At 52.5% G+C, this 27914-nt stretch overlaps 4 protein-coding genes across 7 annotated transcripts; 1 reads left to right on the top strand and 3 right to left on the bottom strand.

Annotated features, from left to right (window-relative positions):
• Nucleotides 1-654: 654 nt before the first annotated feature.
• Nucleotides 655-13140, bottom strand: Rasip1 (Ras interacting protein 1). 2 transcript variants are annotated; one of them, XM_052162962.1, is made up of 12 exons: nt 13032-13140; nt 12707-12847; nt 11514-12178; nt 10051-10406; nt 7588-8241; nt 5702-5739; nt 5384-5535; nt 5170-5285; nt 3727-3970; nt 3421-3593; nt 1807-1954; nt 655-1060 (listed from the first exon to the last, which is right to left on the bottom strand). In XM_052162962.1, the coding sequence occupies exons 2-12, from the start codon at nt 12841-12843 to the stop codon at nt 861-863; spliced, it is 2883 nt and encodes a 960-aa protein (XP_052018922.1). In that variant the 5' UTR covers nt 12844-12847; nt 13032-13140; the 3' UTR covers nt 655-860. The 2 variants fall into 2 exon arrangements, with proteins under 2 accessions (XP_052018922.1, XP_052018928.1); XM_052162968.1 differs by having other exon boundaries at nt 12707-12875.
• Nucleotides 13141-13413: 273 nt separating this feature from the next.
• Nucleotides 13414-19480, bottom strand: Izumo1 (izumo sperm-oocyte fusion 1). 2 transcript variants are annotated; one of them, XM_052162990.1, is made up of 10 exons: nt 19254-19480; nt 18268-18408; nt 17621-17695; nt 16429-16515; nt 15938-15958; nt 15610-15690; nt 15382-15482; nt 14896-15049; nt 14192-14570; nt 13414-13608 (listed from the first exon to the last, which is right to left on the bottom strand). In XM_052162990.1, exons 2-10 carry the CDS (start codon nt 18341-18343, stop codon nt 13431-13433), a joined length of 1152 nt encoding a protein of 383 aa, XP_052018950.1. In that variant the 5' UTR covers nt 18344-18408; nt 19254-19480; the 3' UTR covers nt 13414-13430. The 2 variants fall into 2 exon arrangements, with proteins under 2 accessions (XP_052018950.1, XP_052018941.1); XM_052162981.1 differs by lacking the exon at nt 19254-19480 and having other exon boundaries at nt 18268-18636.
• Nucleotides 19481-20318: 838 nt separating this feature from the next.
• On the bottom strand, nt 20319-23863 carry Fut1 (fucosyltransferase 1 (H blood group)). 2 transcript variants are annotated; one of them, XM_052163004.1, is made up of 2 exons: nt 23658-23863; nt 20319-22716 (listed from the first exon to the last, which is right to left on the bottom strand). In XM_052163004.1, the coding sequence occupies exon 2, from the start codon at nt 22712-22714 to the stop codon at nt 21581-21583; it is 1134 nt and encodes a 377-aa protein (XP_052018964.1). In that variant the 5' UTR covers nt 22715-22716; nt 23658-23863; the 3' UTR covers nt 20319-21580. The 2 variants fall into 2 exon arrangements, with proteins under 2 accessions (XP_052018964.1, XP_052018963.1); XM_052163003.1 differs by having other exon boundaries at nt 23368-23863.
• A 2057-nt stretch (nt 23864-25920) lies between these two features.
• Nucleotides 25921-27456, top strand: Fgf21 (fibroblast growth factor 21). Its single transcript, XM_052178730.1, has 3 exons — nt 25921-26313; nt 26416-26519; nt 27054-27456. Exons 1-3 carry the CDS (start codon nt 26076-26078, stop codon nt 27354-27356), a joined length of 645 nt encoding a protein of 214 aa, XP_052034690.1. The 5' UTR covers nt 25921-26075; the 3' UTR covers nt 27357-27456.
• Nucleotides 27457-27914: the final 458 nt, after the last annotated feature.

Genomic DNA, 27914 nt, shown 5'->3' on the forward strand with positions numbered 1-27914 from the left:
ACAGACAGGAGCAGGTGCCGAGAGGGGGACCCGGGTGAGCAACAGCGGCAGGTGGTCGTGTTCAGACCCTGCGGGCAGGTGCCACCTGTTGGTTCTTTTTCTCCTGACACAGCAGTAGGAGTCAAGTTCAGAGGAGGGGAAAGTTCAGACATGAGGCCCAGACCCCTAGTTCTAAGAAAGGAAGGAGGCAGAAATCAGGACTCTAGGTCTGAGGGTGGAGCATTGAGTCTCAGGCCTCTGGTGGGGGCGGGGGGGGGAAGCTGCGGTTTGCATTCTTGGATCTGAAGGAATAGGGCTAGTTCCCGAGAGGTGCTGCGTGTTGGAATTCAGCGGTGTGCACAGTAGGCAGACAGCATCGGAAGGAATGGAGAAGAAGCTCGTGTTTGGATTTTGTGAGTAGAAGGGACATGGTGGTGACCTGTTCTCACTGGTAGTACACGGGGTCTGATATGCAGAAGAACACGGTCCGGGCTGTGTTCCGAGTTGTGTGGCAGTGCTCAGTACTCCAGGGTCACATTTCGTGCTAGAGGGCAAGCTGAGGCCATGGCTAGAAATATCTCCCCAAACTCGGCAGACGCCCAATGTTCCAAGCACAGTCCCTGGCACCTTAAAAAACAATCTTTGCTAAGCCCCCCCAAGTCTTGACAAGTGAGGTCAATCCCACAGATAACTTTTATTACTTCTTGGTATTCACATCCCAAGCCCATCTTCTCATTGTCCCATCATCTACCAACCCAACAACTCAAACTCTCAGCGGTCTACTCGGGGAAACTACAACTCCCAAAATGCTCTTCGCCCAGGCGGGCTCCCTTAAGAACCTATGCAGTTTCGAGCTGCGCGCGTTCCTTTGTCATTGGTTTTCAAGGTGTCGCAGCCACCGGGGGTCCATGGCGATGATTGGCTGGCAGCTCCTGCTGCTCAAGATCCCAGAGGAGGCGACGGAGCCTGCGCAGTTCTCGGTGCAATGCGTCATCTGTCACAGGGCCCGAGAGGCGCAGGCGTGAGCTGCCCAGGGGCAGGATGAGAGGAGGGTGCGAGGAAAAACTTTCAAAGATATCCCCTGTGAGTACGAGGAAAACCGAATTAAAGACTCAGCATGAGTGTGAGGTTGCCTATCGCCTTATGTAAGAGAAAACTACAAATCCCAGCATGAAACGTGGTTCTCTGCCAAAGAATGATGGGAATTTTAGCTCAAACTGGGGCTCAAACTGAGTGGGGGTGGGGGAAAGGCCAAGGTGACACACAATCCCGGCACTCTGGAGGGAGAGGCAGGTGGATCTCTTTGAGTTCGAGGCCAGCCTGATCTACAGAGTGAGTTACAAGACAGTCAGGGCTACAGAGAGAAATCCTGTCTCGAAAAACCAAGAAGGCTAGAGAAAATAGGTCCATTACTGGGCAAATAGGGTCCCAGGTCGCCTGGAACCTTGAGGATGGGGTGGGAAATCTTGGGAGATTTCTGAGGACGGAAAAATCTATTCCATTGTTAATTGGGTTAGGGTTAGAGATGTGGAGAGAAGAGGCTAGGGGATGAAGTTTAAGTAGAAAAAAAAACAAAACAAAAAACAATTACATGTTTGAATTCTTCGTAACTTACTGAAGGGGCCCCAAAGTAAGTAAGCCCTACTACTGTTACAATGACAGCCAGTCTTTAAACCCTTCGGAGAGGGCATCTGGATCCTGGGAAATAAAGGGGTCCAAACCCTCATCGAGAATCCTGGGTGTGAAAGTGGGAAGGGCTGGGAACAGGGACTCTTAGGTCTCAGGTAAAGAAGACATCTCAGTGTTTGTTCACCCATTTTTGCACACCTGTGTCCACAGCGTCTCGCTCTGCAGGTGGTGGGTCCCAGGCTGGCGGTGGTCCACGGCCGGGACCCAACTGGTAGTGGCTGAGGAGATGGTGGAGCTGAGCTGGAGTCAGGGTGGGGTAGTCGGTCCGTAAGCTGCTCCATGAAGCCTAGCGGAAGTCCCCAAGTTAGACAGCTATGGTCACAGCTGGGCCCCTTAGGCTGGCCAGCCCGCCCACCTGCCAGCCAGCGAGCCAGCCAGCCCAGTTTCTTAGGAGGTTGAGGCAAGAGGATTCAAAGTGCAAGGCCTGGTTGGGAAACATGGTGAAACTCTATTTCAAGATTTAAAAAGTAGGGCTGGAGAGATGGCTCAGCAGTTAAGAGCACTGTTTGCTCTTCTGAAGGTCCTGAGTTCAAATCCCAGCAACCACTCAGTGGCTCACAACCATCCGTAATGAATCTGATGCCCACTTCTGGTGTGTCTGAAGAGAGTGACAGTGTCACTTAAATTAAATAAATAAATAAATAAATAAATAAATAAATAAATAAATAAATAAATCTTTAAAAAAATTTTAAAAAGTAAAAAGGAGTCTGGAGTTACAGTCGGCGGCAGCGTTTGCCTGACATGTGCAGCTCCCTGGGTTCAATCCCCAGTGCTGTAAGAAGATAGAAATCAGTGAAGTTAAGGGTCTGGAGTAAAGGCTCAGCAGTTAAGAACAATTGCTGCTCTTGCAGAGGACCCAGTTGAGAACTGCGTCATATCCCAGCACCTACATGGTCTAGTTTCAGAAGATCTGCCTTCCACTTCTGGCGTGTCATGGACATGGCGCACATATATACGTGCAGGCAAACACTCACACATATAAAAATTAATCTTAAAGAAAAATGTAGAGGCCTAGTGTGGTTGTGACCACCTTTAATCCCAGCAACTCAGAAGACAGGGGTAGGTGAATCATTAGCTCAAAGCCAGACTGGTGAATTCCAGGTCAACCAGAGCTTCATAGCAAGATCTCTAAATAAATAAATAAATAAATAAATAAATAAATAAATAAATAAATAATAATAAAAAGTAAGATTATAGCCGGGCATAGTGGCGCATGCCTGTAATCCCAGCACTTGGGAGGCAGAGGCAAGTGGATTTCTGAGTTCAAGGTCAGCTTCGTCTACAGAGTGAGTTCCAGGACAGCCAGGGTACACAGAGAAACCCTATCTCGAAAAACCAAAAAAAAAAAAAAAAAAAAAAGATTATGTGATCTACCTGATTCAGTTTTCTCATCTGAAGAAAACTGTTGATAATCTACTTTAAATGAGGTGTTCAATGATATTATCATCACAGTTCCCAGCATGCAACGAATGCTCTTAACCATCATTTTCCTCCATCTCAAACCACAATTCTGACACAACGTATCTAAGAAATGGAGCATAGAAAACTATTTCTAGCAAGTTCCAAGTCAGAAGTATTCAGACATCCATGTTCAATAATTCTTGACACTGACTTGGGTAGCTGCCAGTGGTCCAGCATGGTGTCTTAAGTCATCTCACAGGCTGGAGATGACTCGGGGTCACAGAGAGGCTGAATACAGAGGCTAACTGAGCTGGGTTAGAGATTCAACCGCCAAAGTCATATAAAGCTGACCTTGAGCAGGGAGGTGCGGGGCACACATAGCAGGTTCACAGCAATGGAGAGTTTCCGGAAGAACTCTGTGGCAATGTCACCCAGCCCGGCCCCCTGCAGCCAATCCAAAACGAGATCCAAGTTGGTCCTGATTTGGACGGCTCGAGACCATTGATAGAAAGGCCGTCCTTGACCTGTGTGGGAAGAAATGAGAGACAATGAATGAACCTACTTCCCGGGCAAAGCTACCCAAAGCCTGAGCCTGGGTTGTCTGCCTGCCTGGATTAGGGCTGGATAGCTCCTGGCGGGTCCCAGCACAACCCTTACCTCTTTCCATCAGTGAGTTGAGAAGGGATGCATTGGAGAAGAAGAACAAATAGCCGAAAGTCTGGGACACGAGGTCGGGATGCAGCTCACACTGACTGGTCAGTTCTAGAGCTGCTTGGAACACACCCAGGGTAGGCCTGAGCCCAGGTGGCATGGCCTCCAGCTCCGCGCCAGGTCCTGGCAGCTCTGCCCCAGCGGTGAAAGGGTTACTGTCCAGGAGAGCTGGCAGGGTTGAATAAAGAGTCTGGGGAGGAAACAGAGGCAACAACCTGAGAGTGAGGTCAGTGGAGACAATGGGGAATTCCAAGAAGGGCTTCTGGGAATTGTAGTCCATTCTATTGTCACCACTCCCAGGGGTCTCTGTGATCAAATCCCTATTTCATAGATGGGTTTCTAGCCGGTATTAGGCTCTTTGGAAGAATCTGTCCTGAGAGATGTTTTCGGGAAGTATCTTGGGTATTTTAAGAGCATCTCTCATGCATTATGTCATCTGTAGTTCTCACAGAGAGAGAGCTCACGTAGGACAGGACCCTGGACAAAAAAAGAGACGTCAAGGAAACGTCTGAGTAGAATTTCCAAAGGAAATTAAAAGAATGGAGAGTCCAGAAGTAGGAGCTGGGTGGCAGCCAGCCAAGGGAAGTGAGAGCAAGCCAAGGACAGGAAATGACAGAGAAAACATAAGCGCGTGCTTGTCAAGAACACGCAAGAAGTAAACCCTCAGAGGAAAGGGCTTCCCAGTCAAGGCCACTCCCAGAACATACAGACTGTATATTTTGGGAGATTCCCTCTTATTTTACAGATAAGAGAATCCAGTATACCAGAACCAAAACCCAGTCACCAACAGTAACGTCAAAGGTGGTGGTGGTGGTGAACCAAGCCCCACAAGATTACTTCAGTGACGAAAGAAAGAACTGAGGCTCAGAAAAGGGAAGTGAAGTCAGATGCAGGAAGTGATGTCAGCAAACACACACAAAACTCAACAGTAAACTTCACAAGTGTAAGCTTTTTTTTAAAAAAGGTATCTGGGCGGTGGTGGCGCATGCCTGTAATCCCAGCACTTGGGAGGCAGAGGCAGGTGGATTTCTGAGTTCGAGGTCAGCCTGGTCTACAGAGTGAGCTCCAGGACAGCCAGGACCACACGGAGAAATGCTGTCTCGAAAAAACCAAAACCAAAAAACCAAAAAACCAAAAAAAAAGGAGACCAACTCAGTTGGACAAGGCATAAGGAGAGCAAAGACAGGAAATGAACCAGAAAGGAAGTGATGCCAGCCCACACAGGAAGTGATGCCAGCCCACACAGGAAGTGGTGTGACAAGAGCAAGGTGCTAGGGTGAAATGGGAAGTGACTCTAAGGAGAACTCTTAAGTCGAGAAGGAAGTGACGTCAGAGCAACACGACGCCAGTCACATGGAGAGCGAGAGTGTTTCAGAAGGGAAGCAGCACCTTGGTGAGGTAGTACACAGACTGCTGGAAAGTACACATGATGACCTCATCCAGGAGGGCCAAGGCCTCATCGCACAATTCCAAGTCATTGCAGAGCTGTGGGTCCGAGGACAGGCCTGGGGGTGAGAGGGGAACATGCTGGCTGCTAGGGCCTAGGCCTCTAGGCTCAGGGTGTGACAGCAGGCTAGAGTGGGCCCAGTAGTCCCCAGCTCACCCTCCTGGTCAGCCTCTTTCTCCATCTCTAGCACTTTCTCCTGAACAAAGCTCAACAGCTCTGTGGTGTTGGCCATCCACAGTATGAGTGGTCGCAGCTCCACAGACACAGCCTCCGGTGTCAGAGGCACCTCAGGAACTCCCTCTGGGTGGCTAAGGGAAGAAGAGAAGGGACCCTCAACACAAAGACCAAACGTCAGGGTCTGAGTTTTCCCCCACCCAAGGAGTCACAGAACTCGCACTAAAGCACCATGGGAGAGCTGAGCTCTCACCCCAACCCTGTGACCCTCCAGACCTGCACACCCCAGCTTTCTCTTACTTCTCTGGTTGGCGGTCTCCAATTTCTTTAATTTTTTCCTGTAGAACAGTAAGATAAAAATCGGTGTAAGGGGCTGGATTGAGGGGATCGAGACTATGCAAATTAGTTTGCCTAGATGGACCTTTCTTGAGCACAAACGTGTGAGCTCATACATGTGTCTCTCTGAGTATGTCGCAGAGCTGGCTCCGTGTTTGCGTATGTGTGGGTGCACATGTATGCGGAGGCCTGGAGTTGATGTTGGTGTCTTCTTCAGTGATTCCGCTTTATTGAGGTAGGGGCTGTCCCTGAACTTGGAACCAGTTAAGTCCAGCTACCTAGCTAGCCAGTTGACTCCAGGGAAGGCTACTGAGGTTCCCTGGGTGCTGGGATGACGGGTATCACTATGTCTTCCCAGCTTTTACATGGGTTCTGGGGACCTCAAGCTTACAAGACAAGCACTTTTTCCCCCAAGTTACACACACAGACACACACACACATACACACATGCACACACACAGACACAGATACACACACACACATGCACACAGACACAGGTACACGCACACACACATGCACACAGATACAGATACACACACAGAGAGACACAGGTACACACACAGGCACACACACAGACACAGATACACACACAGACACACACACACAGAGACACAGATACACGCACACAGACACACACACACACTCGCACACACACAGACACAGACACACCTTTTTGTTGCTAAGATTTCCATTAGCATGGGCAGGCTTCTAATTTAGTACACTCATAGTTTTGCCTCCTCCAAGTGCTGGAATCACAAAACTATGCCACACGCATCGGGATTCTAGCCCTTTAACTTTGTGTTTTTAAGTTTTTTGTTTGGTTGATTTTTGTTGTTTGTTTGTTTGTTTTGAAACACAGCCCTGGAATTCACTCTGTAGACCAGGCTGGTCTTGAACTTCCAGAGATCCACCTGCCTCTGCTTCCTGAGTGCTGGGATTAAAGGCCACCACTGCTGGGTGCCTTTTAATTTCTTCTTTTGAGACAGTGTCTAACTAAGGTGCCCAGGCACAGGTAAGCCTCGTTTGTAGGTGGGAAGACACGGCTGCACCACCATTCAGTTTGTGTGTGTGTGGTGTGTGTGTGTGTGTGTGTGTGTGTACTCCCATTCTAATTCTCCAGTGATGGATCCTCTCGTGTTTTTTGGTTGATTTTACTGTTCCAAGTCCCATGCCCCACGGGCTGGCCAACTCAGTCCCCTCTATGACCTCTGGTAGGCTTCTCTTGCTTCTGGCCGGTGGCCCCTCCTCCCACATCCCAAAGTGCCTTTCTTCCATGATTCCACAGCTCCAGAGGCAGAGGCAGGAAGATCTCAAGCCCAAGGTCAGCCTAGGCAACTTAGTGAAACCTTTCTACAAACAATTGAGGGCTGGGATGTGGCTGAGCAATGTGGCCAGGGCCTTCTTGGAGTCCCTGAGTGACAGGTCAGGGACAAGGCTCGGCGGGCACGAGAGCACCTGCCCAGAATCCATCAGTGAGGGACTGCGGAGGTGTCTGTAGGAGAGCACCTGCCCGGCATACTGAAAGATCTGGGGTCCAACGCAAGGACTGCTAAACAAATCTAAGAATCTAAAAGTAGTTACTTCTTGAAGCACAGTGGATGGATCCACCGGGCCAGGACCCTATGTGTGTATCAGCTCAGCCCATCTCAAAGCATTATGGGAAAAACAGTTTCTTCTTGCCCGAGGCTTGAACAGGGAGCTAGCTGGTTGAGCTAGAGGAGATACTGTGGAAAACATACAGGAGAGGGTAGGAATATAGCAGAAATGACCTGTGACGCGCAGGTGGGTGGCTGATGATGGAAAAGGGGGAAGGGTTAACCGGAAGACTTGTAGGACAAGGGGGTGCTCACCCAAACGGCCTCTTTGATGAGCCGGGCCAGGCGGCCCAGCAAGCGAGGCAGGTGGCCCAGCTCCAGCTCCCTCGCCGAATGCTGCACACACAGCGCCAACAGAGTGGCGGGCCCTAGCGGGGGCAGGTCCCCTGCACCCGAGGCTGCAGCGCGCACAATCTCGCCCAGCAGCGCCTCTTCCTCTCGTGGTCTGAACCGCAGCACCGGCTCGCGGCCGTCCAGGTAGGCGGCCAGCGCCTCACCACGCTCCTGAAGGCCACGGCCACACAGACGACAAGAAAAGGCCCAGCCCGGTCCGGGTGGTGTGGCCCCGGGGCGTGCAGGCAGCCAGGATGGCCGAGCGGGCCCAGAGCCCCCGGTGCGGGGGTCCTTGTACATGAACAGGAAATGCTCTCCTAGGCCTAGCAGGTCTCCGGGGTGCAGCTCTGCCTCTCGCAGCAAAAGACAGCCATTGTGTGTGACCGGAGCGCCCCGGGATGGGCGCACCATGGCCGGGGGCTCAGGGCCCGCTCGCACCGTGCAGTGTCGAGGCAGGATGTCTGGGGCGTTGAGGAAGGTGTCCACATATGGGGCTGGGGATCCGCCGCGGGACGACGAGGGCCCGCCCCGGCCGAACACGTGCTGCTCTCGTGTCATCACATACACCACGAAGTCCTAGAGCAAAGCAAAAGTTGCTGTTGTGGGGATGGGTGTGTCCACGGAGTATCCTTCGCCCACACTAGTCTCATTTCACTCCACTTCGCCTCTAAATGATGAGAACCTTTGCCCGTGAATACCCTATCCCAACACTTTGTGGTGGCCTCCTTTTTGGGAGGAAAAAAAGGTTTATGGGGAAGGGGGTAGCAGCATGGTGGCATTCTCAGAGATCAATGACAACGTGTGAATCCGTTCTCTCCTTCCACCATGTGGGATCTGGGGATAACTTAGATCTTTAGTCTTGGCAGTGGGTGCTTTTGCCTGTAGAGGCATCTCTTAGTCCTAGCTCCACCCTTTAAAAAAGGTCATTTGCATGGCCTCTACTGGCTCAGAGAGAGAGAGAGAGAGAGAGAGAGAGAGAGAGAGAGAGAGAGAGAGAGATTGATTTCCAAACAATGTTCTCCTGTAAATCACCTCCTCAGTCTTCTGAGTGGACTGTGCTGGTCCTTCAGTGGACTTTCTGACCCATCCAGCCCTGTGGACAGGGGCTTCACAGACACCTTACCGCCTTCCTAAAGTGGCCCTGTACAATCACCCTGGAGCCCCACTTGTTAATTCTCCAGTGTATTTTCCTGTCCGGTAAGTTTGTCTTGGAATCATCCCAAAGCAAGTAAGGAATGGATGTCTTTATGGAGAAAGCCCATGAACCGAGGGGATCCCATTATCTCCACCCAGTGAAGGTGCACTTACAAGAAGACACACACACACACCAGACTTTCATATCTTTCCACCCAGTGATGGATTCGCTCCCGATGAAACATGTCTACAATGGACTCGCTCATGACCCAGGATGGAGTTAAAAGTTTCTCCCTGTTAATTAATAGAGGCTCTCAATCTCCCCATCCTAAAGTAGATATCCGGAGACCTCCACAGAGACAGCGGCTCTCTTAGAAATGTTTATAGATGCTTCAAAGAGGGCCCCTTCTTACACACCCTATTTGATCCACTGATTGGAAAGATAAATTGCAGAAAACCCTGGCCTAAAAGTGGGCTCACCTCCATCTTTAAAAATGGATGCGCCATCTGACCCCCTTTCTAACATAAACCTACCGCTTGTGGTCTCGTGACACCCGAATAGGTAACATATAGAAACATGGTCGATGGTGCAGGTGTGTGGCGCCAGCTACTCAGGAGGCCGATGGAGGAGGGTCCGCCTGGAGCTCCTGGCTCTACTTAAAAGGTCTGCAAGAGTGGTTTAGACGTCCCATGCTTGTCTGGAACCCACAGTGAGGGTTAGGAGCTTTGCTTGGGGACAGAGCACCTGCTTAGCTGGTGGGAGGACCTGGGCTCAATCCTCAAAACTACAAACATAAAAATGCATACAGGATTCAGTGCCTCCCTGCCAACACAAACAAGAGGTCAGGTGGTTTCCATGGGAACCTTTATAAATGGATTAGTCTATTTCTCCCATCAAGAAAGGAGCCATTTCCAGAACAAAGATCTAGGTACCAAACAAAGATTTCAATGACCTAGGACACAGACTTTCCTTCAAGAAACGGATGTTTGCTAGGGATGTCCTTTTGACAATGGACTGGCCTTTGACCAAGACCATGTTTTCTTCCAACTCTGAATGGAAGGAAATATTCACTATACCCCCTCAAATAGGATCCTTGCATCTGCCCTCCACCTCAGCTCCCACCATGCTGCTTCCTATTTGGGAACCCTGTGGGAACCGCCATTATACTGAAGAGGGCCTCAGCCCAAGGCATTCTGGGTGTTGTAGTTTCTTCTGATGTGGCTCTGTGAGTAGGGGGAGATAGTGCTAACCTGAGCATCCTGGTAGCCCTGGAGCAGAAGGAAGTAGGGACGGTTGCTGGGTGCCTGAATGAGGCACTGAGTCAACTGATCGAAGTCTCCAGGGTCCGTTGGTACCATCTGAGCATCAGCTGCCCCTGGGGCCATGCTAAGTGCCTGCTGCCTGCGTTCCTGCTGCCTTCGCCTCCGCCCCTGGAGACTCAGCTCAGATACGCTTCGACGCAGGGACAAATTTTCAGATCGCTCCTTGCCCCCGGACCCAGTGGGGGTCCCCGATCCTGATCCTGGACCAGGACTGGCCAGAGCTGCCCCGCCAGATGCTGCCCGAGACCTATTCTTCTGGGTCCGCCAAGATGGGGCATTCGTGCCTGTGAGAGATGAGGACCACAGACTATTAGCTCTGGACATTGGTTTTGCCTGACTCCAACTTGGAGTTGTCAGCTTAGAAATTCATTCTTCTAACATGCATTAAGGGAGTGGTCTGGGCATTAACAGTGAGAACTGTCAATGGGGAGATGGAAACAATTATTTCTTCCTAACAAAGTTTCCTAGCAGGTCATAGACACACAGAAGGCTCCCTGTTGAAAGCAGCTTAATGAATAAACGTGTTTTTCCACTAATCGGGGCAACTTCACGTGTCCATGGACACCAGAGACCAAAAACATGTGTGGCTCGAAATGTGTGCTCAGAAAAAGCCTTTTTTTTCCCCTTGAGGAAGAAGGCGACAATAATTGTCATTCTTTTGAGTGGTTATTGGTGTTTAGCCTGCATGTATGTCTGTGGGAAGGTGTCAGATCCCCTAAAAGTGTTGTTACCGACAGTTGTATGCTGCCATGCGGGTGCTGGAAGGGTCCTCTCTGAAAGAGCAAGCCAGTGCTCTTAACCAATGAAGCAACTCTCTGCCACCCTATCCTTTATTAAGCATGTGCTATGCCATGTATATATGTTATTCCGTTGAACCTTCACCTAGAACTTCATCGAGATTCAAACTGAAAGAATGGTCTAGGCACGGTGGTGCACCTATAATTACAGCACTCGGGAGGTTTGGGCTCCTCCAGCGTTCAAGGGCATCCTGGGCTACAGGACCCTGTCTTGGTTAAAATGAAATATATATAGCTATACCCCAAAGGTAAAGTAATAAAAGATATATCATGTAGGTTACACCCCTTTACCATACATGCTACAGCCCTTATCAGACCCGGGCCTGTAAGTCCCGCCCTAGAGTGGCACTACCAGTTTTGTCCTGCTGGCTCCGCCTCCCCTCCGATTACACCGCACTCCAGCACATCCAGTCCAGAGTCCTCCCACTCTGCGTGTCCCGCCACCAGCACAACCCCGGAGCCTCCCCCTGCACCTTTACCCAGGTCCCTGCTTTTTTATCATGCAGGCCCCGCCTCCTCTCCCTGTAAGCCCTGTCCCCATCACCTCCCGCCCCCTAAGTCCCGCCCACGTCTCTGTGCCCATTCCTGGCTGACCGTCTGCATCCGCAGCACCGAAGGCCTCCTGCTCCAGCCGTCGGGCCTCCTCGCGACCGCGCAGCTCAAAGCGCCGCGCCCAGCCCGGCCGCGCGCGCCACAGGTCCTGCACCAGCAGGGGGCGCTCCGCGTCGGCCAACACCCGCAGGTGCTCCGCGCGCCACTCGCCGCCGCCCACGCCGGCCGCGGACCGGCCCAGAGCGTCGCAAAGCGCGTAGGCGTCCACGCAGCCGCTGTCGCCCGCTCCGCGGCCGCCCGTCAGCCCGTAGCGCTCCAGCGCCTCGGCCACCAGCTCGCGCGCGGTGGATCGCTCCGTAGCCAGCACGCTCTTGTAGTTGGCGCCCGACGCCAGCCCGGCAGCGAAGATCTTGAGCACGCCCGGGGGCACCGCGGCGCGCGTGGGCAACGGGAGCTCCGGAGCGACACCCGCCGCCAGTTCAGGCAGCTTCTTCTCGCTGGCCCAGCGCTGCGCTCCCCCGGGCGTGCCAGGACCCCCGGCGCCGCCGGCCCCGGAGCCCCGAAACAGCTGCGAGATGCGCTTGGCTCGGCTGCCCGACGCGCCCCCCGCCGCCTTCACCGCACCTACGCGCCGCAGCTCCACGTGCGGCGGCGGAGGCGGCGGCAGGGGCTCGCTGCTGCGGCTCCCCGTGTCGGAGGACGAGGACCTGAGGAGAGGAACAAGTGGGCAGGGAGGACACAGAAGAGAGAATCAGAGATCGACAGAGATACGCAGAGACAGAGACACAGAGAGACACCCAGAGATAAAGTGACCCCGAGAGAGGGGCCGAAGACACAGAGAAACAGAGATAGGGGGAGGGACAGAAACTCAAAAGGGTCAGAGACAAAGAACCAAAGAAAGGGACACAGGCAGGGTTGGGGACAGAAAACCAAGATGGTGGTGTGAGGTGGGAAGAATGGAGATGAGAGATAAGTAATATAATTAATAAAGATATGACCTTTGGTAAGAAATAGGCGAACAGAGAGGGGATGTCTGCTGTGCTCCATGCCAGTGCCCATCCAGCCGGCCCACGTCTCTCCCTGTGCCTCGATGTCACCGTGTTCCACCCCACCTCACCCCCAGCTCGCTTGTCTATTTAGGACAAGAACCACTGCCCACTTTTGTAAGGACCCTGGCATGGCTCAGTGATAAACAGGGACAGATGGCAGGCATATCATAGAGGTTGGCCACTTACTTGACAGAGGCAGCGCTGGGCCAGCGCCGCCCCAGTTTGGCCAGCTGTTTCCTCGGGGAATTGATCCACAGGCCCACTGGGAGATGAAGCTTCCCAAAGCGGGGGCTTCCGCCCTCCTTTCGTTCACCAGATAGCATGGCCCTAAGGGAAGAGGGTAGAGCCCCAAGTCCTAAGGCCACAGTGGGGTGGGGTGAGGTGGGGTGGGGTGGGGTGAAGAGTTACGGAAGATAGAATCAGTTCTGGTTCCTGAATCCCAGGGAGTCAGAGATGCAAAGCAATGAACTCCTAGGTCCCAGGATGGGTGGCTCACTGCCGCGGCTCTTACCCTGCTTCGGGTCCCGTAGCACCCGGAGGCCCTGGTGCCGTTGGCCTCCGTTAAGTCCCAATCCCTCTGTAAAGTGTTTTCCTCTGCCCAAGCTCCCAGCACTGGGTGGGGGACAGGAAAAGGCCAGAGGAAACCCGGCAGGAAGAGCGGGGAGGGGGCGTCCTGTGAGGAGACCAGGCCTGGGGGAGGAGAGGAGGCAGCACTGGCCCTGGCCTGTGCCTTGATTCTGGGCCCACTACTCATGGGCCACATGCAAAGGGAGGTCCCACGTTCCAGCTACAGCCCCCTCCGGTGGGGGAGGGGAAGGGAGGCGCATCCAGACCTCCTCTCTTGGAGCCAGAAGTCAGGACCAGTCCCCAGGAGTAAGTCAAATACTGCGACAACAAGTCAAATCTTTTATTAGTTTTGAGCGTCCTCGACCCTATCCCCAGAGTCAGTGTTAAACTCTGTCTGAGAGACCTTCCTGGATCCCAACTGTGGGGTCGAATCGTGCTCTGACTTGAAATCCGTCGAGGAGGGTTTGGGGGCCGCACTTGAGCTCTTCGCTTTAGCTCTGTATTTTCTAAAGTGGAGCACCCTGGGGCGGGACACAGGTGCACAGAGCCACATTAGGTCACGGGGTGAGTGACGTGCAAACTTCCCTAACCCCCCACAAGCCTAACTTAGCAATTTATATAAGCCTTGTCCTCCTAAGTGAGTCCCACAGGAAGGTGCCCAGTAGCTTCCTGTCCTGAGCCGGAACTGGATTGTAGGAAGTCCCTCCCTCCACCCAAGCCCGACCCACTCCAAAGCACTTCCCTCCACAAGGCCCTACCCTTCCATTGAAGCCCTATCCTTCCATCCATCCATCCATCCATCCATCCATCCAAGCCATTGTCTGCACCCTTCTTTTAAATCTCTCCCTAGCCAAGACTACATACACTCCCTCATCAGGCCCCTCTCTTCCACCTAGCCCCTCCCCCTCCCCAAGCCTGCCTGTCTTCAAACCCAACCCCCCACTCCCCACCACCACCCTGCTTACCCAGGCCCCCAACTTCTCTATCAACAGATGCTCGTTGTGCATATCTTTCCCCCACTGCACCCACGCCTCTTCCCTCCACCCACGTCCACTTTCCTAAGGCCCACCCTCCCTTCATGTTTCCCAGTGATCAACAGCTTACGAGACAATGATGCTGGTCACAAGAAACACGAAGCCAAGGATCAACAGAATTAAGAGGCGGTTTTTCAGTTTTTTCTCTGGATGAGGAGAGACTGTAGGTGTGAGTTCCGGCTCTGGCTGCGGCTGTGGCTCCGGCTCCAGATCCGGCTCCGGCTGTGACTCGGGCTGTGGCTCCGGCTCCGGCTGCTGCTCCTGCTCCGGCTGATGCTCTGGCTCCGGCTCCGGCTCCGGCTCGGGCTCCGCCGACTCGGGCTCCGGCTCGGGCTCTGGCTCTGGCTCTGACTCCGGTGGCTGTGTAGTCACCTGGACAGGAGTCTCTGGCTCCTCCTGGGTTACGATGTTCGGTGGTGGTTTTTCCTCTTCAGCCCTTGGGGGCAATACTGACAGAGGAGAGCCAAAGGGCAGTCCTGGCAGCAGCCAGTAATAGCAAGCCTACCCCAAAACCCTAGCCCTCTGTACAGGGTGGGTGCACCCCAATAGGTGCAACTGAGGCCTAAGGCAACCCAGTTAGGCAGGAAGCCATACCTCCAAGACCGGAAAACACACCAAGGGAAGCTACACCCTTCAGCACAGACCCTGGTTATAGTCAAGGCCACAAACCCAATAACAAAGTCATGCCCAAAGTAAATCAGGTCCCGTGGATGAGGCCACGCCTCCAAAGCATCTCCCATCCCGAATGCCACTTTGCCAGCACCCCAGACTGACCTGTGACATGATAGTAGATGATGGTGGCGGGACCGGCGTTGACGGTGCCTAGCACACAGCGGTAGTTGCCAGCATCCTCTGGACCCACCATCGTCTTGGTCAGATAAGGTTCTTTCCCCTTGGACATCAAGGTCTCAGAACTGTTCCCCCAAACCTAGACCCAAGCTCAAGGGGTCACAGAGGCCTGGGGAATTTGGGAACTCGGGGCGGGGGGGTGGAATACAGGGTGAGAAGGTCGTGGGGCCTGGGGTACAGGGGAAGAAGGAATCAGGACTGCTGATTTCCCTAACCCTCATGGGAGACCAGCTACCGTGCATGGCATCGTGGCTAGGAGTGGCGAGTCCCTGGTCAGGGCATGGGCTCTCACTGGGGATCAGAGGACACCCCTAACAGGCCATGAGGGACTAGTTCAGGGCAGGGGACCCACGGGCTCATACAGGTCTAACAGACTTAGGGTCAAGGGTCACAGGAGTTGGATGTCCCCACCCTGTAAAAACTGTAATCCGTAAGTCCCTCAGAAGCGTGATGCCAACTGAGTTGACAGTTCAGCACCATGTCTTCAAAGCGATGCACCTCGATCTGGCGCTCTGTGCAAAAGGAGGAGGGGCGGCCGCAGCTACTTCTGGGGGAGCCTTGCTGCAGCTGCCTCTGCTCTAGGCCCCGCCCCTTCTTGAACTGGGCAAACTGGGCGCTAATGCTGGGTGGCATCCTCACCTCCACAATCGATGGATTTCCGACAAAAGTACATATGCTTCTCGCATATGTTACACCAGATCAGAGTCTGTGACATCGTGCCTGAAGGGCGAAGGTTAAAGTTGTACTCTTCCACTAAGAGGTGGGGCTAAATGGAGAATTTGGCAAGGTCAAGGGCTGGGCAGCTGGCTGCAGTATCTAGATTGTTAGTGCCCCACCGGAAGGGGTGCAACTACAACACTGCTCACTACCTAAGAAACCCAAGTTGGAGTGCGTGCCGGAGGGCCAGGGACTGGTCAGAGGGGAGGCTCACGGGGCAACAGGGACAGGTCATGCATGATGGACTCACCGCATTGGTTGGGACAAAATACTGCCTCCGAAGGAAGAAAAGATGGAGGGAAAGAGAAAGAAAATCAGATTTATTTTTGTTTTTAGAAAGGAGTCTCATGTAGCCCAGGCTATCTCAAACTTGCTATGTCGATGAGGGTGACCTGGAGCATTTTCCTTTCCGCTTCTGCCCATTGAGTCCTATACTTACTTACAGGAGTAAGTCTCAGAAAGCCTGTCTATCTATCTCAACATCTCAGCGCTAAGCCCAAGGTGGCCTCAAACTTGCAATCCTCCTGCCTCAGCCTTACAAGTGCTGGAAGGACAAGCTTTGCTACCAAGCCCCAAAGGGAGGAGTGGATGCTGAACAGAGAGCTCTGAGATGTAGGAGCTTTGGGGACAGGTCGGGAAGGCCCCGGGAGAGGTCTTCTTGGAGGGCGTGAGTGGAAGCAGAGCTAAGGGAGCCCCTGGTTTCCCACAGTGGGTGTGTCCTGCTCCTCCAGCTTCCCTCACCTTCCTTTTGGAAACGTGCAGCAAGGGTGGCAAAGATGTCCTTCTGCAGATGAATCATCCAAAGTAGTTCCTTTGAAAAGAGCTCTCCTAGAAGGAAACAGAACCAGAAAAGATGTCCCCAAACTCATGTGTGAGGTGCAGTTGAGCATTCCATCTACCACAGGTGCTAATGCAAGTGGTCTCAGACACACTGGGGGTGACCAATCCTTCTGCCTCCATCTTCAAGCATGCACCCCCATACCCAACATCCCAACCCCTGATTTTTTTTCCTCTCTCCTCTCCGAGTCTCACCATGTAGCCCTGGCTGGCCTAGAACTTTGTGTAGCCCAGGCTGGCATCAGCTCAGAGATCTGGCAGCCTCTGCCTCCCTGGTGCTGGGATTAAAGGCCTGCACCACCGCAACTGGTTCAACCTTTCTTTCTCGCTTTCTTTTTTAATTTTTTTTATTATTTTCTATATTCTTTGTTTACATTCCAAATGATCTTCCCCTTCTTGGTTCCCCCCTCCCCGTAAGTCCCATAAGCCGTCTTCCTTCCACCCATTCCCCAATCACCCCACCCCCATTTCTCTATCCTGGTACTCCCCTACAATGCTGGATCAAGCCTTTCCAGGACCAGGGCCCTCTCCGTTCTTCTTCTTTGGAATGATTTGATATGTGAGTTGTGTCTTGGGTATTCAGAGCTTCTGGGCTGATATCCACTTATCAGTGACTGCATTCCATGTGTGTTCTTTTGTGAATGAGCTACCTCACTCAGGATGACACCTTTCTTCCTTATTTGCTTGGAAAGGTTGTCATTATGTTGCCCGAGCCGTTCTGGAACTCTAGGCTTAAGCAATTCTTGCGCTCCAGCCTTCTAAGTAGCTGGAAGCGCAGGCTGCCCCTGCTGTCTGGGCTGGCGTTTCCTACTGAAGCCTTCGGGAGAGAGCAATGAGCCCAGGCACTGAACTTACCGTTGGGCTGCACAACGCACACATGTTCCTTTACTCAATCCTCACAGCCAGTGAGAAGGAAGATGGCCATGACTCCCACATTGGGGCTGAGGAAGTTGCCACACCAGGCTCAAGGTCACCTGGCTAAGAAGTGGCAGGGCCAGACTGGCACTCAAGCAGAGACACGAATCTTAACATCTGCTTGAAGTAGCAGCAGCCGTGATTTCTCTGAGGATCTGCCCACATCCCTGGGTATATTTACCTTTCACATCACTGTCTGTGATACGTTTCAGATCCTTCAGAAAACTCCAAGATGCTTGTTCCAGTGTGTCCTCATCTGTGTGCGGAGGGCAGATATAGAACTCTAGACTCCAGACCCCGGCTTGCTACCTCATAGAAACTACAATGCCAATGAAGCCATCAGGCAAAGAGAGACCTGGTTAAAAGGTGTACCAATTCTTTGCCTTCTGGGAGTTGTAGTTTTAACACACAAATTTGCTAGACCCTGTACTTTGTGAGCTATGGAGAAAGACTTCTTGATTGTGTATCCCAAGACTTTTCTAAGATAGATAGATAGATAGATAGATAGATAGATAGATAGATAGATAGATGGGTGGATGGATAGATAGATAGATAGATAGATAGATAGATAGATAGATAGATAGATAGACTATGTATCCCTACCTGTCCTGGAACTCACTCTGTAGATCAGGCTGACCTGGAACTCAGAGATCCACCTGCCTCTACCTCCCAAGTACTGGGAATAAAGGGAATAAAGGTGTGGACCACTAACACCCAGCCACGTTTTCATTCTACCTTCAGTCCCTGTCACCCCTAGACTAGGACTTCTGGCCCCAGCCCTTCCTCTCCCAGGCTCTCAAGGTCTGCATCCTGGCCTGCTCTCCTTACCCACGACTCCCAAAAAGGTATCCTTATTTATAGGCAGATCTTTGAAGCTCCTCACATCTTCTTCCACCTTCTTCATGAACGCTTTGTGGTACTCGGGCTCCAGGTGGCCGGGCAGGTACGTCTCCTCCAAAGTCTTCAGCGCTGCCACCACAAATGGATCACATATGATGCAGGGCCTCGCTGGACACACACAGTGGGCAAGAGCTGCCAGCAAGAGTGTAGAATGCGGCCCCATAAAGGCCAGAATGCACCGCTTGCCAGCGCCACCAGAGGAGCCTCTCACCCCAAACCGAGGGCAGGGGGGAGGGCGCTAAACAGAAGCCAAAATCAGTCTTAGAGGATTCCAGAGCTCAATATGAGGGTCTTTGGGATATTCCCAAGTAAAAGGAGATATCATTAATCAAAGACCCAAAGTTATGAACTCGAACTCCGGAACCTCAAATTTTAGGGTCCTCATTGCATCTCTGAAAACTATTAAGCCAGATCTCCTAAATTCAGGACCTAGCTCCAGCCTCACCCCATTCAAACTTCCAACACATGGACTCACTTCCCAGATACCCCAAACTCATATGTTTTCTTAACTCTGAACCTAAGAATAGATCAACATTTAGACTTTCTAGCCCGGAAAACTTGTGACACCGCAAACTAGAAATTCAGTACTCAAACCAGAGACACCATCCAAAAAAGCCAGGTAGCAGCACTTAAGTCAAGACCACCATGGCCTACTTGAGACTGTTCCCAAATTAGTTAATTAAATATATGAGTAAATAATTTATCTAATACGTAACCAACTTGGATATTACCAAACTAAAAAAGTCTTTGGAATAAGAAAATTTAAACCCCAAATCCTAAAGCTGATATTTAAACCTACAAAAACTTCAGCATGTTTCCAAAGGCATCCTTCAGTCTCTGGGGTACCTGTCCACCCTTCCTCAAGGCTGAGACTCCTAACTTTCAGAACAGACTCTTCTCAGGCACCCCAGTACCTTAAACAACACCCTTTAAAAGCCGCTCTCCAACTCCGCTCTTAAGCGCTAATGCTCCGCCCAGCTCAGTCCAGGGTCTGAAAACTTTTAAAACACTTTCTCACGACTAAGAGTAAGGTTTTTCTTGGAAGACTTGGGAGAGGAATTTAGGGTTTTTCTACTGACTCCAAGAGTCACTACTCGCTCCCTCTTCACCAAACACTCCGGCCACATCCCACGTGTGGGACCCCAATTCCCTTAGAAAATAGTTCCGACTCTTAGGCCCCGCCCAGAAATTCAACTCTTAAGTTTAATTGGACTGCAACAAAGCAGGCCCCGCCTATCCTACCATGACGTCACAGGGCGGCAGTCCTTCGTAGAACTTTCCCAGCACCTACGGACCTGAATAGAAGCCTGTAACCAGCTCTAGCCTCCTTTCAGGTCTAAGTATACCCCAGGTTTCCCGCAGGATGCCCTCTGGCTGACTGGAAACCTTGGTGTCCAGATAAGGAGATGCGGGAAGTGGCTAGTCTTCTAAACTGGGACTACAACTCCCAGAAAGCCCTGGAGTGTCTCTCTTTAAGATCTGTCCCACAGCACGGAAAACATAGTTGATAATGATATTCTTTTTTTTGTTTGTTTGTTTGTTTGTTTGTTTTTGTTTTTTGTTTTTTCGAGACAGGGTTTCTCTGTATAGCCCTGGCTGTCCTGGAACTCACTCTGTAGACCAGGCTGGCCTCGAACTCAGAAATCTCTGCCTCCCAAGTGCTGAATAGTGATATTCTTCCATTCTTGCCTCAAACCCAGATAAGGAGGGGGCTGGATCCAAGCGTGGTGACCCACACATGTAGTCCTAACACTTGGGAGACTGAAACAGGAAGTCTGCCACGAATTCCAGGCCAGCTTGGTCTACAGAGTGAGTTCTAGGCCAGCCTGGATTACAGAGACCATCTCAAGACAAAACATAGGACAGGTCTAGTGGCCAATACCGAAATTTTCAGAGAAAGGAAATTGGATCACAAGTCCTGCAGCAAGGGTTACCAGATCTGAGTAGGTGCTATATCCATGAGTCATGAATGTCCCTGGTTTGCGCGTGTACGCGCGCGTGCATACACACGCACACACACACACACACCTTTATTGTGTTGCGCACTCACACATGCAGTACACAGTTTCAAAAACATCAGATACATGTGTTGGTGATGTGGCCCTTTAATTCACAGCTCCCTCTCTCCAGCCTGTACAGGCCAAGTTGGGAAAAAGTGCCCGGAAACTCCCTGAGAAGAATAGAAGTTGGTCTTGGGAGGGAATACAATTAGATTAAATGCTATTTGAGGAAACTTCCTCCATTCTTAAAAAAGCCTCAAGTATACCTGAACTCAAACAAATGTCCTATGCTTGCTTCAAACCTGTGCTTCTGTAGGGGCTTAGGCCGGGTTCAGGGTTCTGAAACACCTTCACACCTGTCACCCTGGATCTTATCAGAGCTGGATTTAGGGGCTTTGTGAGCCCAGGGGTATACCCTTCTTTTCTATAGGCCTGGTTACCCCTAGAAAACAGATCCCAGATACCCTATAGCATCTTCAGAAGAAGAAACCTCTTTGATCCTAAATGCAGGACTAATCTGTGCAGTTCTTTAACTTTTGATCTCTCTCTCTCTCTCTCTCTCTCTCTCTCTCTCTCTCTCTCTCTTTAAGTTCCTAGACCTTTTAGGAGACCCTGCTCCTACAAATGGATGCATCTCAATAGAGGCTCTCTCTAGCACACTTTTAACTCATTTGCTATTCCCACCCTAAATAAAAGTCTTTGAGGTTTCTCTGGGACCAAGGAGTTGGACAGAATTCATATGTACTCAGATTGTTCCCATCTCTCTAATGAGAGTCTGGCCGCTGAAAGGTTCGCATGACTCCATGTTTCCAGCAGTGGGGAAGTACTGAGCTTTTGCATCCATCTTCAGTAAATTCTTCACTGTCTGGAGTGTTGGGAGGGCCCTGCAGGGTGCTGCACAGGGACTGAACCAGGCTCTCAGAAACAGCCCAGAATGACCCCAGAAATCCAGAAGGCCAGCAGGTAAGTCTGGATTTCCTTCCCTAATCCAGAAGCAGCTGCCCAGAAGTTCTAAGAAGGTGAGTCAGGAGAGTCAGAAGAGACTGTGGCTTACAGTGCCGACTTGGGCTTCCCCTGCCATCAGAAAATGATATCCTATTGAAATGTCTGCAAAGCATTCTAGCATTTCCAAAAAGCTCATCTGCAAGTCTGGAAATGACCCCCCCCCCTCCTCCCCAGCTCCAGAACTATCACAGACAGACTCCAAAGCAAAGAGATATGGATGGCTGACTCTTGGTGAGTCAGACCAATCTAAAAAGGCTGTCTGGGTCCCAGGGGTCAAACTGAGCCTGCAGCGGGGACAAGTCTGCGCTAATGCCCACCCACTCGGGCAGGAAGGCAGCCTTAGGCCTGAAGATCTTCAGAAACTCTGAATCTGGCAGGGTGAAGTTAGCAAGGTAGACAGTGTCTCCACCAGCTAAGTAGGCAGCCCAGAAGCCAAAGGTGCCAATAGTCATGATGGTGTGATTACACTGAGTGAGGAGCGCGAAGTCCTTCCCCGGGGTACCCTCCTGTCCGTCACCAGCGAAGACCACATCACCATGGGATGTGTCAATGTTCTCCAAACACCATTTCATGCCATTGCTGGTGACCACAAAGATGGGGTCTTTGTGCCGGGCTCGGAACCAGTCCATGGCTTGCTGAAGGTAAGCTCGGTCACCCACCACACCCTTCCAGCGATTGGGCATCACCTCCAGATAGTCTCCACGACGAACATGGACACCCACAAAGGTGTGAGGGCGGAGGCCTGCTGGGCCTATACGTAGCCTGCTCAACAGGTGCTGGGCTCCTTCCCGTAGGTGGTCGTGCAGGGTGAACTCCCTACGAATCTGTTCCCGGAGATGGTGGAAAAAGGTCCAAGAGCACGGGAAACCAGACAGCTTGAGAAACGGGTCCTCCAGGTGGGAGTACTCCTCTGACATCCAGTCATGTAGGACTAAGTGCTGCCAAGGCGTGAGGCTGTCCACCTCAGGGTCCAGCACTGGCAGGGAGATTCGGAACACAGGGGCCAGGGCAGCATGCATCTCAGGCTGGATGAAGGCTTGGCGGCCGTTGAGCTGGGCTAGGGCGAGCAATGTGGCATACTGCCCCATCTGGTTCCCAAACCTGCCGCCCGGGGTGATTGTCCAAGTCCCAGAGAGCGGGGAGGACTGCTCAGGGCAGGAAGGAGAGCCATTGGATGTCTGCAGCGGATACGGCAGGCATACCATGGCCACTGGGGACTTCAGCAGGTGATAGTCTGAACACAGGACAGAGAGAGTTAGACCATTTCGAAAGAAGTTTCTTCCATTCAGGTGGAAGAAGAAGGAACCGGCAGAGAGCACACAGACCAACAGGAATGCCAGGCAGAGCTGCCTCCGGCTGGGAGTCCACATAGCTGAGGGGAGAAAAGGGGAGTTAGGCACACAGGACGAACCAGCAGCCACCGTCTGGGACTCCTCAGGCTCTGGCAAATACAGTGAGGTCAGGAGTTATGCAAATGAGTGGCTGCAAGACAGGAATATTTGGGGGCTTCCTTCTGAGGTGCACCTCTATGTTACTGGCACATTCTGCCTCCCAGGCAATAGTTGGAAACTAGGAGAGGCCCAGATAAAGAGGAAGTATTTTTAGAACTGTAAAAGCATGCCCCTGGATGCTGTATGACTTGTCCTGTGAGACAGGAACAAATACCTATTTATCCCACCTAAGGACCAGTCACATACTCATGTCTGACTCGGTGAACTTATTGAGGGGGTCACTTACAAAAGCCTGGGTGACTCTACAGCCGCTACCTAGTTACAAAGCCTACAGCAAGTACAGAGGAGCACATACAACAGCTGCATTCGGAAGGAGGCCTGTGGATCTTACAACTTTTGATGAATTGGTTTAGTTTCCTGAGTCCTTAAGATCCTTGCTCTGACAGGAGGGAAGGGATTTTTAAGGGGGAGAGGTTTGGGATAGCTTCCATGTTTTGAGGAAGACGGAGTTAATGTTAGAGGGGGTCATCCCTGTCATCCCTGGGGGTCTAGCATCATCGGTGCCAACTAACCTGAGCTCCTTGCTGGTGGTGCAAACGAATTCTTTATGCCTGAGCTTCCAGTTCCAAAATGTAGCCTTCATCGGCCGCGCTTGAAGGTCAGGAGCCCCGGCTCCCTAGCCCTCCGCCCTCTGCTTCAAACTTCCTTCTTGAAACCGATTGAAGGCTGGGGCTCAGAGACCCGTAGGGAGAGAGAGAGAGAGAGAGAGAGGGAGGGAGAGAAAAAGAGAGGCAGAGTTCCAAGGTCTACAGCCTCCGCCCTCCGAGCTGGGCAGGTAGCGGGAGGCGGAGCCACATCCTACCTGGCGCTGCGCCCTCTCCTCCGCCCAGGTGGATGGGGCGCTGCGCCCCTGTCTCTTCTGGATACTCTGACTCCGCGATGGGCAGCCCAGTTGGTACCCAAAGCTGCCGTATCCTCTGTATGGACCCGGGAACTAGCACCCGGGCTGCAAGGCTGGAGCCTGGAGCTCAGGTCCCAGGAGCACTGCCTTCTCCGGTGCCGGGTCTTGCGCGCTTCCCCTAGCTGGATGCTCTGGGAGTAGCCACGCCCCAACAGAGCGAAGTCTGGCCACCTGCTCCTTCTTCCTACCCCGCCCGCCACATTTTCCCAGGAGGATGGAGAACCAGTTTGCCAGCTGCCTCGGCCCAAGTCTGAGCCTCTACTTGTAGCCGCCTACACATCACACTCCACACATTGTCTGCGCCCCAAGTCCTTCCTCTGTGGTGATCCATGCTGTTACTTTCTAGACTGGTAAATACTGCAGATAACTTTTTTCTGGTCAGAAGGAGAGACAGCGTTTTCAACAGGCCTCTAGTGAGGCTGGAGACAAAGGCTCCCATGGTTCTGAGCCTTTTAATTAATTGCAGAGTCAGGCCTGCAGCCTCACCTTGACACCTTACAAAGACTCAGAAATTCCACTTAGTTGGCCCAAGATTAGATCATTTCTTCATGCTGTGGAGTCCCAGGGCCACCTCAGACCCAAAGTCCCCGTTCTCCAGCCTCCTCCCAGAGATGCTCCCTGGGGCTTAGGCGTCAGTACTCAGATTCCTGTCTCACTCCCAAGAGCCCTTGCTCAGGGTTTAGCCTATAGACCCAGAAATCTGCCCCAGCATGCCTTGGACTGCAAGAAACCATCCGGCTCTTCCCCCTCAGAGAGCCTGATCCTACCCATCCCCCGAGGCATCTGGGGAGCACCTGTGCAGGACAGTGTCTGGTGAAAGAAGCACTAGGATTGCATCAGGGAGGACAGCAGCTGAGCACCGGACCTGAATGCTAAGCAGGGGTTGGTGAAGGAGATGGGCCTGTGGCCAGCTGGGAGACTTCCACCTGCTGGGCTGAGGACTCCTCTTACACATGGCCGACGCAGCTCTTCTGATGATTAAAGAAAGCCTCAGACCCCCCCCCCCAAAGCACTTTGAACCTTGAAATTCAAAAAGGATGAACTACATCAGCTCAGTTTGTTTACACAGAAAGTCTGAGGCCCCGTGTTCCTTCTTAGTACCCAAGAGCCAGACCCCAGCCTCCTCCCTCAGACCCAAGAGCCAGACCCCAGCCTCCTCCCTCAGACCCAAGAGCCAGATCCCAGCCTCCTCCCTCAGACCCAGGAATACAGACCCCAGCCACCTCCCTCAGACCCTAGCCTCTTCCCTCAGACCCAAGAGCCAGACCCCAGCATCCTCCCTCAGACCCAGGAGTACAGACCCCAACCACCTCCCTCAGACCCAGGAGTGTAGACTTCAGCCTCCTCCCTCAGACCCAGGAATACAGACCCCAGCCACCTCCCTCAGACCCTAGCCTCTTCCCTCAGACCCAAGAGCCAGACCCCAGCATCCTCCCTCAGACCCAGGAGTACAGACCCCAACCACCTCCCTCAGACCCAGGAGTGTAGACTTCAGCCTCCTCCCTCAGACCCAGGAGTGCAGACCCCAGCCACCTTCAGACCCAGAAGTGTAGACTTCAGTCTCCTTCCTCAGACCCAGGAGTGCAGACCCCAGCCACCTTCAGACCCAGAAGTGTAGACTTCAGTCTCCTCCCTCAGACCCAGGAGTGCAGACCCTAGCCACTTCCCTCAGTCCCAGGAGTATAGACTTCAACCTACTCCCTCAGACCCAGGAGTGCAGACCCCAGCCACCTTCAGACCCAGAAGTGTAGACTTCAGTCTCCTCCCTCAGACCCAGGAGTGCAGACCCCCACCTCTTCCCTTAGACTAAGGAGTATAGACAAGTCCCCTTCCTTAGACCCAAAGCCCCAAATCCCATCTTTCTTCTCCTCAGATGCTAAGGTGAAGACCCCAGCCTCCTCCCTCAGATTTAGGAGTACAGACCCCCCCCATCACTCTTCCCCCAAACCCAGGGGTCCACGCCTAGTCCTTTTCATTCAGACCCCTGTTGGAAAGACCCCCCCATTGCATCATCCGTCCAGGCCGCCCTGGCCACGGTGGAATTCAGGTTCCTGCCAAGTGTGTCAAATATCACGCGTCAGGAGTGGGGAGGGCACGTGGGCGGGCCTGTCTGGGTATAAATTCTGGCATTTCTGTGTTCACCAGACAGCCTTAGTGTCTTCTCAGCTGGGGATTCAACACAGGAGAAACAGGCAATCACTTTGTCTGAGCCCCGGTCTGAATCTGAACCTTCCCTGCTGGGGCACCGGAGTCAGAAGCCGATTCCAGCTGCCTCCTCGGACACCTGCCAGGGGCTTTCCCTAACGGAGCGCGCCATTGATGGACTGGATGAAATCTAGAGTTGGGGTCCTGGGACTGTGGGTCCGTCTGCTGCTGGCTGTCTTCCTGCTGGGGGTCTACCGGGCATACCCCATCCCTGATTCCAGCCCCCTCCTCCAGTTTGGGGGTCAAGTCCGGCAGAGGTACCTCTACACGGATGATGACCAGGACACTGAAGCCCACCTGGAGATCAGGGAGGATGGAACAGTGGTAGGCGTAGCACACCGCAGCCCAGAAAGTGAGTGTGGGGACGGGGCCTCGCGGAGGTGAGGGGACGGGGCCCCTGGGTTCTCGCGGCCGCAGTGGACAAGACCCTGAGTGTCTTTGCTTTGCCTCGCAGGTCTCCTGGAGCTCAAAGCCTTGAAGCCAGGGGTCATTCAAATCCTGGGTGTCAAAGCATCTAGGTTTCTTTGCCAACAGCCAGACGGAACTCTATACGGATCGGTGAGTCTCTTTCTGTGGTCCTCTCAGCAGCCTCCCCCTTTCCCCGTTTACAGAGTGTACATTTACTGCATTCTGCTTGGCTGTGGCCCCACTGTTTGCAAGAGAACACTGGCTTCGAGTCTTGACATATGTGAAGGGCAGCCTGGCCCTCAAAGAGGCCAAGTGTCAGGACTGTAACCCTGTACCTGACCTACCCTCTCACAGGGGGCCACTCTGGTACCCAGGACCAGTAAATGACATGACTGGAGGTGGTGGGCAGAATGCCAACCTAGGCAGAGAATAAGGGAAGAGGCTGGGCCTGAACCTGCTGGTCTGCAGATGGAGATGGCTGGGGCCGGAACTTCTGATGTGAATGGACTTGGCCCATGTCTGGACTCCGGGTCTGAGGGAGGAGGCTGAGACTTGACTCTGAGTCTGAGAGAGGAAGCTGAGGCTGGACCTGAATCTGAAGGAGGAGTTTGGGGCTGGACCTTTCAGTCAGGGGTTGGCAAATAGAAAGGTACTGTGTGTCTGACTGTTTTCTCTGTCCCCCAGCCTCACTTTGATCCTGAGGCCTGCAGCTTCAGGGAGCTGCTGCTTGCGGACGGATACAACGTGTACCAGTCTGAAGCCCACGGCCTGCCCCTGCGCCTGCCCCTGCGCCTGCCCCAGAAGGACTCCCCAAACCAGGATCCCACATCCTGGGGACCTGTGCGCTTTCTGCCCATGCCAGGCCTGCTCCACGAGCCCCAGGACCAACCAGGATTCCTGCCGCCAGAGCCCCCGGATGTGGGCTCCTCCGACCCCCTGAGCATGGTAGAGCCTTTGCAGGGCCGAAGCCCCAGCTATGCATCCTGAGTCCTCCCGGTTCTAGCGATGTTTCTTCTTGGGTTTCCTCTTATTTATTATGGGTATTTATCTTATTTATTTATTTTAAATTTTTTTCTTACTTGGAATAATAAAGCATCTGAAAGAAAAGATGTGTGTTTGTTAAGAACTGAACTGTGTTTCCTGTGTCTCTTTGAACCTCAGCCCCCTCCTTTAACCTGCCATTCCTCACTGGGCACCATTTCCGGCTCTGATAAAGCATTCCTGGCATCCCAGGCTGGGTTAGTGTTTTGGAACTGTTCTTTTTCTCTTTTCTTTTTTCTTTTGGGGGTGGGGTTGAAATGAAGCTTCAGAACAGGGCCTGTTATGACTCTTTTTGTTTTTCTTTGAGACAGGGTCTCACTATGTAGCCCCGCTTGTAACTTTGTAGACCAGGCTGGCTTTGTAGACCAGGCTGGCTTGGAAAGCACACTGATCCGCCGGCCTCTGCCTCCCTCCGTAGTGCTGGGATTAATGGTGTGCACCACCGCATCTGACTCCTATTTCTAAATAAAGTCACATCTATAGTAGCTGGGATCTCAAATCTGG

The sequence above is a fragment of the Apodemus sylvaticus genome, chromosome 1 (genome assembly GCF_947179515.1).
Source record: "Apodemus sylvaticus chromosome 1, mApoSyl1.1, whole genome shotgun sequence".
Classification (NCBI taxonomy): domain Eukaryota; kingdom Metazoa; phylum Chordata; class Mammalia; order Rodentia; family Muridae; genus Apodemus; species Apodemus sylvaticus.

Excerpts from the sequence above, each read along its gene's own strand:
- Rasip1 (XM_052162962.1), bottom strand. The coding sequence starts at position 12,843 with ATGCTATCTGGTGAACGAAAGGAGGGCGGAAGCCCCCGCTTTGGGAAG. Across the intron at positions 10,407-11,513 it reads CGGTGCTGCGGATGCAGACG|GCACGAATGCCCCATCTTGG; the intron begins GTCAGCCAGGAA and ends CATCTCTCACAG. Across the intron at positions 1,061-1,806 it reads GCGAGACGCTGTGGACACAG|GGGATATCTTTGAAAGTTTT; the intron begins GTGTGCAAAAAT and ends TCGTACTCACAG.
- Izumo1 (XM_052162981.1), bottom strand. The coding sequence starts at position 18,502 with ATGGGGCCGCATTCTACACTCTTGCTGGCAGCTCTTGCCCACTGTGTG. Across the intron at positions 16,516-17,620 it reads CACAGACAGTGATGTGAAAG|GAGAGCTCTTTTCAAAGGAA; the intron begins GTAAATATACCC and ends GTTTCCTTCTAG. Across the intron at positions 13,609-14,191 it reads GTGACCAGCATCATTGTCTC|GGTGCTCCACTTTAGAAAAT; the intron begins GTAAGCTGTTGA and ends GTCCCGCCCCAG.
- Fut1 (XM_052163004.1), bottom strand. The coding sequence starts at position 22,714 with ATGTGGACTCCCAGCCGGAGGCAGCTCTGCCTGGCATTCCTGTTGGTC.
- Fgf21 (XM_052178730.1), top strand. The coding sequence starts at position 26,076 with ATGGACTGGATGAAATCTAGAGTTGGGGTCCTGGGACTGTGGGTCCGT. Across the intron at positions 26,314-26,415 it reads AGCACACCGCAGCCCAGAAA|GTCTCCTGGAGCTCAAAGCC; the intron begins GTGAGTGTGGGG and ends TTTGCCTCGCAG. Across the intron at positions 26,520-27,053 it reads ACGGAACTCTATACGGATCG|CCTCACTTTGATCCTGAGGC; the intron begins GTGAGTCTCTTT and ends TCTGTCCCCCAG.